The following is a 13,159-nucleotide window of genomic DNA, read 5'->3' as shown; positions in this document are numbered from 1 at the left end:
AATCCATATGTTTTACCAAGGCCCACTAGGCATACAAGGTCTTAAACCTCGTATTTCTCCTGGCATCCCTTTCACCCTGCTGTAGCCACCCCTACATCTTTTTGTCCTTTGTCCACATCACACTTCTTCCCTTCTGCATGGAAGCCTCTTACCGCACATCCTCAGTCTGCTGTCACTTCAGGACTGCTCATGTCACTTAGGGATAGGCCACCCACTAACCCACTGCCATCGAGTCAATTCCAACTCAAAATGACCCCATAGGGTTTCCAAAGCTGTAAATCTCTATGGAAGCAGACTGCCACATCTTTCTCCCATGGAGCCACTGCTGGTTTCGAACTTTTGACCTTTTGGTTAGCAGTCAATTGCTCTAATCACTGTGCTAAAAACTGCTCTCCCGAACCACTATCCTTAAGTTTACTTTCTCCCCAGTACCTCACTATCCGAAATTCTGGATCATGCGTGTGTTGTCTACCTCAAGTCCCCTCTAGATGTGAGGTGCTGAGTTAAGGTAGGGGCTTTATCTTGTACACCACCATTTGCCCTGCATCAGGAACACTGTCTGGCTACCTGGAAGGTGCTTAATAAAAACCTGTTTCAATGTACCCAAAACTAGTTATGTTCCTCCAGTTATTCCACATCTTCTGAGATGTCTTAGAATGCTATCTTTTGATTTGGTCATCTAAGTCCAGCATTAGGTTCTGATCTCTTAGAATGGTATTCAGAATTAAAGGCATGAAACAGGCTAACAAGAACAAAAACCTAGAAGAGGAATTCTAATGCATAGCAAAAAGCCAATACTAACTTCAATTTGGTATGAGAATCAATATTAAAAATACCTTAACTACAAAATGACTCATTCTATGGATTTAATTAAGCCGTCAGACAAAATAAACCATTTGAATTCTATAGGGAGGTACAATGCATCAGTTATTAAAATATATTTTTATCTGTGTCCCCAGAATCAAGCATTATAAAGGAATGGTGTACTATTTTATCATAAAAGAGTAGATTAAATAAATGATGTGCCAATCATTTGTTGGTTATTAAGAGATGAGGTAGAGCTATGTCCACTGGCATGGAAAGACACCCTGAAACAATCTCTTAAGTGTCAAGCACTGTCCCAGGAGCTTTACGTCACTGCTTAACTGTTTTAAATGGAAAAAAAAAAAAAAAAGGTTATAAAGCAGCACATATAGAGATCTCATTTTTGTAAAATCAACAAAATGTTATATTTATATATACATGAAAGTACCAGAAAAATCAGCACCAAAAATAGTAATTTAGCTTGGTATCCTTGTACGAATGTTTTTTTCTGTATTTTCTGAATCTTTTACAGCAAACGCTACTGCCATAATAAAAAGGGGGGGGGGGAAGAGGGGAGTTTAAAACAGCTACTGGAAAAAGGAAAGATCTATGGCTCAGAGGTTTCCCATATCATATTGCCAATTCCTTCCCTATTCTCACTCCTCAGGCGGAGAGAATGGGTCACATGAGAGAACCCTTTTAGCCTGCAAATTAGCAAAGCTACAATTAGGACATAAAAGAATGTACGAAAAGTTCATGATTAATAATAAAACTGGATGACCTTAATATCTTATGTTACTGATACCACTACTATTAATTAAAGGCAAGCTAGTAGAAAATACTTTTGAGTCTGTACGAAATCTATACTAGATGCTTTACGTACACCTCTTTGAAATGGCCTGAAGAACAAATTAGAGCATCATTTATGATTCTAAGGGACCAAAATAATTCAATTCTTCATTGTAGCAGAACTAAAATATTTTACATTTAAGTAGGTATTTCTCAGTTTCCAGGGAAACTGATGTAAAACTGTCTGAAATAATGAGATAAAAGCAAACTTTCAATGTGCCTGTACTTTATGTTTGGTGTTCTGACCTTGTTTGTATGGAAGCTTAAGAAAAATAAGAATTTGCCATTGAAATTGAGATTTCTCATCATTTTTTTGAATGCCAAAAAAAAATAAATTTAAAACAAACTGAAATGAAAATTTAACTATCATGTTAATAAAATTTAAAGAGTAAATGCTGTAATCACAACCTCTTTTCTCAACTTTTCTGACTGAATGTTTATCATAGTCTTATGCCTAATGCTTGGGATCTTACCTGCCCTCTTGCCAGCTTCTCCTAATGTCCGCCTGTCCAGGGCATTCTGGGCTTCGATTCACAATCACCGGAACCAATTTTAAAATTTATCAACCCGTTCACCCGACAGTTACTGATATGTAAATGCAGATGATTTCTGTTACCTCTACTCTCATTCTTATCCACTGTAGTGCATGTAGGAAACCCTGGTGGCATAGTGGTGAAGTGCTACGGCTGCTAACCAAAAGGTTGGCAGTTCGAATCCACCAGGCGCTCCTTGGAAACACTATGGGGCAGTCTACTCTGTCCTATATAGGGTGGCTATGAGTTGGAATTGACAGTAGCCAGTTTGGTTTCTTATTTTTTTGGTAGTGCATGTATAGACGTAGGATGGAGAGATAAATGTAGCTTCTTGTAAAATGACTTTGAACTCAACTATTCAAGAGCACCTACTCTTCCTATCAAAGCATGAAGTGAGTTCTAAGGGATAGTCTACCTTATGGGTAAAATATAAAATGCAAGTTGTATTCTGAATTTTTAAGCCTCCCAAATGGCGTATCCACCACTTCCATGTTAGAATGAGTTAGAAGTTACATCCTTGGCCCTTGGGTTCAGTAGTTGTGACAAAGCCATCTCAGAACTCTAAGTCTCAGTTTCTTCATCAGCAATACAGGGAAAATATACATGAGCCTTATTTGTAGTAGAAGGGCCAAATGAGATGTACATGAAAACGAGTCGTAAATCCTGGAGAATTATATAAAAGTCCTATTTTGGTCTCTCATCCAACACTACCCATCAACTAACTGGTTTGTAAAAAATCACTGAGAGGCTTACCTCGCAGCAGAGCAGGTAAGTTTTCACAAGTGCTTACACGCTTTGTGTTTAAACCAAAGTGTTTAAAGGCACAATTAATTCACATAATCTATTTGTTCATTCTTTCACAGTTTTTGAATACTCTCAAAAGGGTGTACTTCCCAGTTACGAGTTCCACAGGCTTAAATATTCTAATTTTTAAAGAAATTAGGAACCCAACCAAATTTTAAACCGAAGAGCTATAAGGTATTTCCTCTACAGTAAGGGGATAATCCCTGGCATTTAAATGAAACAAATGAACCAAAGGGATTTAACATCTTTATGAAACAATGTTTTCTACTTCAAAGCCACCTTCAAAGGACAATCTTCATTAAAGAGTCATTACAGCCCAGAATTATTTTTACGTAGATTCACCCCCTTCCAAATTTCTAGAGGCAAAAATCAAATACCACCTCCCCCCCTCCCCCCCACCCACCCCAGCTAGCAGTTAAGTCTAAAGAACTTTTACCTCAACATTCCTTCGGTAGAACAGGATTCTATTAGGTGGTGGGGAGGATAAGGGGTAAAGAGAGGAGGGAAGGTGCGAGGGGGGAGGGGGAGACAGAGACACACACACTCTCCAGCAGAGTCTGGCATCTTAACTCCCAAGCCCTTACATTACAAATTAAAGTCTAAACGTATGTTTTGTCTCTTGAAATATTTGACCAACAATTTCAGGAACCACGCCTGCCCGCCCGCCGCCGCTGCCCCCCCCCCACCTTCCCCCCAGCTGTTTAGAACAGGCAACGTAGTGAAGTCTCCTAAGTCACCAAAGTAGGACTGGAGACATATTTGTGTGAAACTCATCAGAACGCCAGGAATCCTCCTTTGGGTAGGACACTATTCTCCCGAACCCTGGTGGTAACATTTCAAAACTTTCAGTTATTGTAATCACTCCCAGCCCTCCAAGTTTCTTTCTTCTCTTGTTGAAAGTGTTGTTGGAAGGAAAAAAGCCGCTTCTATCCAGGCGACTTAAAACATCCCCCTACTTAAGAATCCAAGGACCGTGAATTCCATTTAGGTTCTCCTATGCCAACCTTTACTTTGAATTTAAATAAGAAATCGTACAATGTTTGCATCGGAATTGTCCGAGGATCAGGTACCCTAACAGGCGGGAGGAAGGGTACATCAGGCTATCTTACCTGGTTTCTTTACCTAGGTGCCATCTGGATAAGTAAGGATAGGAAAACGGGATGGGTAATGGAAAGTTGTGGTATATGGGTTTCCACTGAAAAAAGCGAGAGGACCTTACACCAAAAAGATCTGATAAAGTCCCAGGGGACATAGAGTAGAGCCACAAACAAGCAGGGCCTCTGACTGGAAGGTCCCAGGCTGGGCTAGGGGAATGGGAAGAGGGACCAAGAACAGGGCAGGTCGTTCCGGTGTGGGGAGGAGGGAAGAGCTAAGAAACTGACCGGACGCGGCGGTGAAAGAATAAAGGGTGGGGACGCAGGGCAGGGCAAGCCTGCGTCCACGGTGCCCGGCCCAGAGAAAGCCCGCTCCGGGCAGGAAGGAGCCGGGGGCGGTGGCTCTCTCCCGGGGGACCTCCGGGGCGGCGGCGGCCAAAGGCGCGCCTACGAGTGGACCGCGCCAGCACCCACGAGGAACTCGGGGCGCCCGCCGCCTCCTTACCTTCGGGCATCTCCCGGTCACTGATGTGCTGCAGGTGGTGGCCCTCGCCCGCTCCGAGATCCAAGTCGGCGGGCTCCACGGCAGCCGGTGCCGCCGCTACCGCCACCGCGTCCCCGGCCGCCGCCTCATAGACCTCCGACTCGTAGTCCGGCTCTGCCGGCCCCGCGCGCCGCCCCAGCTTGGGGCTGGCATTCGGGGAGACGCAACAGGTCAGCGTGTTCCCCATGGGGCGCCTCCGCTCCTCGCCGCCGCCTCGCCGCCGCCTCCGCCGCCGCTCGCCCCCCGACTCCGCCGGGCTCCGCAGTCGCCCCCTCCCCCAACAATGGCGGGGCCGGCACGGACAGCCCCGGGCTACGCCGGCCGGGACTGCGCCGCGCAGGCAGGAGCGGCCTCGCCGCTGCTCGCCCGCCCCGCCGCCCGGCCCCGCAGGGCTCCGGCCCCGGCCGTACCCGCGCCGCGCGCCGCCGCCTGCCCCGAGCCGACTAGTCTGCGAGGGCGGTCACCAGCCCAGCCTATTTAAAAGGGGTGGGGACCCGACCCGCGCGGAGCGGCGCAGCCACTGCCCAGAGAGAGCGCGGCCGGAGCTCCTCCTCCTTCCGCTGCCGCCTCCTCGCTGAGCGCCGGCAGCGCTGTGCCAACCGGAACGCGTCCTGCGGTCACCTGGTTACGAGGAACCAATCACGCGCAGAGCTCCCCCGCGAGCCCGCCTAGATACCTGGCACGTGACTCACAATGCCCCGCCCCCAGCCCGCGGCTCCCCCGCCCCGGGCGGCCGGTCCCGGACTCTGGTTTCCATTCATCACCGGCTCCTCAGAGCTTTCCGGTCTTGCGGGAAGCGGCGCGGGCGCTGGATAATCGAGGCATCCCTTGATCGCTGGGCTCCATCGCACGTCTCTTTGAGTAATGAGCCGGCTCCGTTAGCAAGTCGGTTTCTCCGGGTCTGACAGCTAACTTTGGTTTGATGCATTGCTCACTGAACTTAGTTACACTCCAGTTGATGACCATTTTTGTAACTAAATGCCCCTCCTCTCCTACCTTCCGAAGGCTGTTAGTTTTCGCCCCCAACTCGACCATAGCCAGCCCCAGCGCCCTCGTCCTACTCTCATAAACAGCTGTGGCTGTGTGTCTTGATTGAGACCCAGGACACGTCACTCATCCACAGCTCATCCGTAAAGTAGGGACGGAATTCGTCCCTCCCAGCTCTAAACTCTGGGATTCACACATAACCCGTTTTTCTCGCCTTTTGTTTCTCCATCCACGGCAGGAGTTTCCAGGTTTTCCTTTTTTTCCCACATAACGCATAAAGTACTATTTTCTCATACAAAACTGAGAACCACAAAGTGAGGTACTTTGCAGGGTACAAAGTGGTTTGATGAAGATGATAAGGAACAGTTAACATTTGTCAAGAACTTAGCATGTGCCAGACACTGTTACAAGTGCTGTACTCATTTAATTCTGAAAAAAGATCCTCCTTTTACGTTGTACAGATTTTACCAACCAAACCCGCTGCTGTCCAGTCATTCCGACTCATAGCGATCCCATAGAGTTTCCAAGGCTGTAAATTTCTAGGAAGCAGATACCACATCCTTCTCCTGCGAGGAGTTAGTGGTGGTTTGGAACCGCCAACCTTTCTGTTAGCATTCCAGTGCAGCCCCTGATTTACAGAAGGAATTGAGATGAAGAAGTTAAGTCACTTTCAAGGTCACATGACTGCACAATGGTGGGGGCTGAATCTGATTCCAAGTAGCCTTGGATGCCCACAAGTACCTTACTTGATTGTCAGAAAATAAAGGTAGAAGTCAAACTTGGGGAAAAGTGATTTTGTATATGGAGTTTTGTTTGTTTTTAAAGAAAAAGAAAAAAAATTAAAGCAAAGAGAAAGTTTTTTTCAGCATATATTAAAAAGGCAAAAGTGGGAAGCGGACAACCATACTGCCAGAGTCTTGTCTTTCTACATCCAAGGAACGTTACGGAGTTATCAGTATACATTAACATTACAAAATGCGTAAAACCATTAAAAGCTTCATCTTTTCACAGATTGGCTAGAAACTGTGATCCTACATTTTGAATTGCCTTTCTTAACAACCATTGGTACAAGTTTCAGTAACGACAGTCACGAGGGTCTTCATTAGTCCAACAAATTTTCTATTCACTAAATGTTAATAGAAAAAGGTAAGAGTGGAAAGTCTTTAGTGTTCTGTTTGGCTTATGTGAAAGGTCCCCTAAAAGACAGTTTCCAAGATCATCTTAGCTATTTTCTTTATACCTCAGTGTCCAGTTGACATGTCCTTCCGAGTCCTTGTGAGCACAGCTCCAGCTGGGTCGCATTCTCTATGCTCAAGGACAAGGAATAATGATTCCAATATTATTTCCGAAATCATCCCCTCCTTTTGATCAAAGATTGGAGATAACACACAATGATCAATACCTGGACTTAGTCGAGCTCCTAAATGGCGGCCATTGCAGGCTTTTTAAACTCACAGTGCTGGTTTTCCACCAGATACCATCTGGTTCTTCACCAGGATCTTAATTAGGAGCAATGTTCTCATCAATCCTGTTGCTGGGAGTAAGCAGACCCAATGCACATCGACATTTTAGCCCAAGGCTTTCTCTTGCCTTTTAAGTGTGTAAGAGAATAGAAGATTTAATACTATCAGGATGCAGACTAAGAATATTACCATTCCTTGCAATAGTGATCTAGCCCATGTACCTACTCCTAATGGTAACCAACCAAATAAATCTGGTAAAAAAAACAATTTTTTATGTGAATTTTAAAATTCCTTTCCTTCACTCAACAAATGACTAAGCATTCTACTAGAAGCAAAAAGGTTGGCTTTTGAACCCACCCAGAGGTGGTTCAAATCCACCCACAGGTACTTCGGAAGACAGGCATGGTGATCTGCTTTCAAAAGGTCACAGCCTTGAAAACTCTATGGAGCAGTTTTACTCTGCACACATGGATAGGGTCACCACAAGCGTGAATCCACTCAACTCAATGGCAACTAACAACAACAACAGCATGTGCCAGGGACTATATGTATGAAATAATCGTACTCTCAATGAGGTCAGAGGGATGAGAAAACAAAGGCTTAGCATGTCCTAGGTCACACTTCTAGGGAGTGGTTGAACCTAGGATTCAAACCTGGATCTATCTGACCCAAAAGTAGGTGCTAGGGAAAATAATTTGACTTTTATCCTGGAAACATGGGAGTCCTTGAAAGATGTGAGATTGAGTACCTATCGTGTGTGTTTGCAGTGAGTCATTCTGGACAATCAGGAGGGATTGAAGGAAGCAAAAAGACCAGCTAAGAGACTTTATTTATATTCATCTAGGAGAGAAGCAGGGTTCAAACTAAAGACAGTGCTAGAAACCAAAGAGGGGGAAACATTTGAGGTCATTTGGAAGATAGGATGGGAAGTGCTTGGTGATTAGATGTGAGGGAGAGAAGAAATAAAGGAGGCAAAAATGGCTGCCAGGGTTCTGGCTTGGGGGACTGATAGGTAGTGGTGCCCTTCTCCTAGAGAGGAAGAAGAACAGGGTTGGGGAAGAAGTTAACTTTTGTCTGTGTTAAATGGAACATCAACGGAGTTCGCTAGTTGAAAGTTGCGTATAAATCTACTTCCAAAAAAAAATCAGCCAGTGAAAATCCTATGGAGCATAGTTCTACTCTGTCACACGTGGGGTTGCCATGAGTTGGAATCAGCAACTGGTTTTTTTTTGTTGTTGTTGTTTTGTTTTAATTTTTAGGTGCCATTTAAGAGAAACCCAAAACGGTGACTGCTGTAAGAAGTTAGAAAAACAACACGCGGTGGAAGTCAAGGGACATGACTATTTATCAGGAATAGCTGATCAGGTGAGTCCCATGAGGGTGGGGACTACATCTGCGTCTCACTTCTGTAACCACAGCACCTAGCACAGTGCCTGGCCATAATTTCCTAATGAGCAGAGGCAAATGCTGTTGGGAGAATAGAAAATTTTTAAATGCCATTGGCAATACCAACTCAGTGACTGAGGAATATGTGAGGCAGATGGCAGGGAGTGTGTCAAGAAGTGAATAGGAGGTGGGAATGTGAAGACAGGAACTCAGGGCTTCTCCTCCCAAATATTTGGCCAAGAAGAGAGATGTGGCAGTAGTTAGAGGGAGATGTACAATTAAAGAGGCTTTTTATTTTTGAAGATAGAAAAAAAATGTTGAAGGGTATCCTAGTGCTGCTGTAACAGCAACAGCACAAGTGGGTGGCTTTAAAGAACAGAAATCTTTTTTTCACACAGGTCTGGAAGCTAAAAGTCCATCCAAATCAGGGTCATGACCGTGTCAATTCCTTCCCAGGCTTTCTTTGGTTCTTTGCTATCCTTAGAGGGCTTCGGTCACCCTTTCCCTTCCCCTGTTTATGCTTGCTTCTCTGTCTAATCTGCTCTTTTTATCACCGAGAAATGATTAGGTTTAGGATGCACCCTACACTGATATGGTTCCATTAACATAACAAAGAAAACCCTATTCCCAAAAGGGATCACATCCACAGGTATACAGGTTAGGATTCCAACACATATTTTAGAAGGGCACAATTCAATCCATAACAAAGGATAAGAGCAATGGAGAAAAATAAAACTTTGAAGTTAGAGGAGGAAAAAGAATTAACAAAGCAAGGTCCCCAAGAAGGCAGAAATGGATGCTATTCAGAGCAGGCGTACATTGGTGTTAGACTGATAGAAAAGGAAGGAGGGAGAAAGGACCTGTATGACTACAGAGAGCTTTAGGAAGAGCTCACCTGATGACCTCTAGCTTTTCCCTATGTGAGTAGGCTCCTACTTGGAAAGCTACTCTGGGAAAAAAGAGGGTATAATATGTAGAAAAGTCCTCAAAAGCTCATATTTATCTAAATATGTCTTTCCTCTGTGGGTGGGGAGGGATGGGGGAATGAAAAGAAAATCAAGCAAAAGACAAGGAGCTCAAGTTAAAATAAGTAAGGCACCAAAGTGCAAAAACCAAAAAATATCCAAACCCATTGCCATCAAGTTGATTTGGATTCACAATGACCCTATAGGACAGAGTAGAACTGCCCCATTGGGTTTCCAAGGAGCGGCTGGTGGATTTGAACTGCCAACCTTTCAGTTAGCAGCCAAGTTCTTAACCACTGCGCCACCAGGGCTCCAAAGTACAAGATGAGGCTAATTATTTCCCCCAAATAGTTAAAAGAAATAGCAACAATTTGGGGGGAAGAATGAAAAAAAATTTTAAGAAGAAAATGATACGTAATCGCAAAAATTGAACATTTACAAATCTTTAACCACATTAAAAAAAAAAAAAAAGAACCAAACCTGTTGCTTTCGAGTCGATTTCTACTCACAGCAACCCTATAGGACAGAGTAGAACTGCCCCATAGGGTTTCCAAGGAGCAACTGTTGGATTCGAACTGCTCACCTTTTGATTAGTAGATGAACTCTTAACCACTGTGCTACCAGGGCTCCTTTAACCACAAAGGAGACCAAGAAAAGGACCAGAGAGAGTATTATTCTTTTAACTCAACAGGAAGAAAAGGTCATTTTGAAAAGCATGGGGGGGTGGGGGGAAGGGCAGGGATTGTAAATATTTAATTTAATTCTATTTAAAAGATTTAAGTAAGATTTGGGGACAAAAACAGGCAATAAGTTGAAGTGTGGGAAACCACACTGGAATGGGAACAATTTGATAAAGCTAAATTTCAGAAAACGGCATCTAGTTTAATCCTCAGGAACTAGTGACTGCATTCCATGATAATAATAATATTGTCTGAAGTCCTAGGAATGTCATTCACTACCATTTTTGGATGATTCTTGTAGACTTGAGAGGACATCTGAGATTAAGTTACAAAAAACTAATGCCTGTATTTAACGACACACACACACAAAAATAGGTATGCATGATCTTGGAAATTAAAGAATGTTAAACTCACTAAGCAGAAAGATATTGGGAAGCATTATTATGAAAATAGATTTGAAAACATTTGGCTTGAAGAGAACATTGAAGAGAGTTTTTTAAAAAAAAATGATTACTTCTACGACAGTGGAAATCCTTGGAGCCAAAAGCGAAGTAGATAAGAGTAATGTGATTTGAACTGGGCAAGGGTTTGAGTCTGTGAAAGAAGCTGAGGCTTTGCATGTGCCTACTGATGGCTGAGCATCTTGTGTGAGGACTTTAGGATTAGTGCTTTACATGGGTCTGGAGTAAACTCAGGGGTCCCTGGATGATGCAAATGTTTTACACTCGCCTAATTTTTTTTTTTTTTTTTTTTTTACTAAGCATGCAGGGGTTAAGAGCTTGTCTGCTAACCAAAAAGTCGGCAGTTTGAATCCACCAGCCATTCCTTGGAAACCCTACAAGGCAGTTCTACTCTGTCCTGTAGGGTAGCTGTGAGTCAGAGTCCACAGCAACAGGTTTGGTTTTTTTGGTTTACTAACCCAAAGGTTGGCAGTTCGAATCCAGTGGCACTGTGGAAGAAAGGCCTAGCGATCTACTTCTGCAAGGAAACCCGTTGCCAAGTCTTATAGGTGGGCTGTCATGAGGTGGAATTGACTACAGGGCAACAGCTTTGGTTTTTGTTTGGCGTTAATTCGTTTGCTCTATCAATATCCATTCAATACCTGAGTCCTTAGCACAAACCAAGCATTTTTTTAGGTGCTGGGGATGTTGCTTTGAACAAGATAAACAAGGTTCCTACTCATGAAATTTACTGTCTAGTAGAGGAGTCAACAGACGGCATTCCTATCACCCTCACCCTCATGACCCAGGATGGCTGTTGATTTCCAGCTATCATATCAACAGACAGTATTACTGTCACCCTCACCCTCATGACCCAGGATGGCTGTTAATTTTCAGCTACCATATTTTCATTCCAGGCAGCAGGGAGGAAGCAAGGAGATTTTTCAGAAGATTTGAATAACACAGTGCTTACAAATCACTAGCTAAAGCTTAGTCATGGCCATAACTACCTGCAAGAGAGCTTGAAAAATGTAATCATTTAGCTCAGTGACTGATGCAGAAGGGGCAACTAGATATTGAAAGGCAGCTAGCACTCTATGCCACAACCTATAAGGAAAATTTAGGGAAGCTTCAGCTTAAACCAAGAATGATCATGATAAAATTTCATAGATTCTGCAAGCATATATGAAAAATGTATATAAGGAGTTTTGTAATGCTCTTTTCTTAAGCTAAGAAGACAGAAAAAATGGAGAGAAGCTTAAACTATAGACTCCATCCTGAGGTTAGATGTAAGAAAGAATTTTGTGGTCGGAGTTATGTATCATGTGTGTGTTTTGACCACTTGGGTTCCATCCTGAGTGTCATGACTAGTTCCTACAGGGTAGGGTTTTTTGTGTAAATCATATGTACATTTATCTCCGGGCAAAGAGTCTGTAGTTATCATATCATAAAAGACATCTGTGACCAAAAAACTCTAAGAATTACTATTATACCTGATTTGATGTAGAACAACTTGAAGGTAAGAACCCCTTGACGACCTCTCTTATTTCTGACTTCAAAAAAATTAAAATCTGGCTTTTCCAGGAGTGGGGCATTCGATGGTGTGGTAATCATATCTTGGTAAACCATACAACGCCTCTTCCACCTGTCTCTTTCCAGTCTTTCTGAACTGTTCTCCCTCCTTCTGTCTTCTCACAGCATGTTTGTTTCTGCTCAATGGGTCAGTTGAGATGAGAATGCTGATTTATTTGAAACAATACTCTGAAAAAGTAAAAAGGTGTTAGTTACCATATCATCAGGGCAGGTAATGCTTATTAAGCAGGATGGCAAAAAACCAACAAAAAAAAACCAAACCCGTTGCCGTCGAGTCAATTCCGACTCATAGGGACCCTATAGGACAGGGTAGAACTGCCCCATAGGGTTCCCAAGGAGCACCTGGTGGATTCAAACTGCAGACCTATTGGTTAGCAACTGTAGCTCTTAACCACTAAGCCACCAGTGTTTCCAGTACTGGCCCCAAATGTCCACCATTATTATAGTTCCAACCACCAGTTCGTTTGTACAGACAAGTCCTGAGAAGAACCTAGAGCTTTAAGAGAGAATAGCAGTTTCCTTTTGCCATGGGCCCACTATTCCTCTTTACATTATTTATTTCCTACTGATTCCATTTGTCCCTGGGTGGTGCAAATGGTTAAGTGCTTGACTACTAGTGGAAAAATTTACCGTTCAAACCCACCCAGAGGCACCTGGGAAGATAGGCCTGGTGATCTGCTTCTGAAAGGTCATGGTCTTGAAAATTCTATGGAGTACAGTTCTACTCTGAACACATGGGGGCTCCATGAGTTGAAATCAATTTGATAGCAACAAATAACAACAATTTGTCTAGGTGCTATTAAAAAAAAAACCAAACCCATTGCCGTTGGGTTGATTCCGACTCATAGCAACTCTGTAGGGCAGAGTAGGACTGCCCCGTAGGGCTTCCAAGGCTGTAAATCTTCTGCAGAGTGGCTGGTAGGTTCAAACTACTGACCTTTAGGTTAGCAGCTGAGCGCTTTAACCACTGTGGCACCAGGGTTCCCTAGGGTGCTATATAAAAAAAAAAAAGGACAT

The 13,159-nt window shown here is 43.6% G+C and overlaps 1 protein-coding gene across 2 annotated transcripts in view; it reads right to left on the bottom strand.

The window, feature by feature from the left end:
• CCNYL1 (cyclin Y like 1) overlaps window positions 1-4,998 on the bottom strand; it is a 41,829-nt gene extending 36,831 nt beyond the window's left edge. The window contains exon 1 of one of the 2 annotated variants that reach the window (XM_049887986.1): window positions 4,590-4,998. In XM_049887986.1, the coding sequence (XP_049743943.1) occupies window positions 4,590-4,815 (226 nt within the window). In that variant the 5' untranslated portion in view covers window positions 4,816-4,998. The remainder of the gene's footprint in view (window positions 1-4,589) is intronic. The other variant, XM_049887985.1, reaches the window with a different exon arrangement.
• Between the last annotated feature and the right edge of the window lie 8,161 nt (window positions 4,999-13,159).

Source organism: Elephas maximus, chromosome 6 (assembly GCF_024166365.1).
Source record: "Elephas maximus indicus isolate mEleMax1 chromosome 6, mEleMax1 primary haplotype, whole genome shotgun sequence".
Lineage (NCBI taxonomy): Eukaryota > Metazoa > Chordata > Mammalia > Proboscidea > Elephantidae > Elephas > Elephas maximus.
This window is presented reverse-complemented; position numbering and strand designations above follow the sequence as displayed.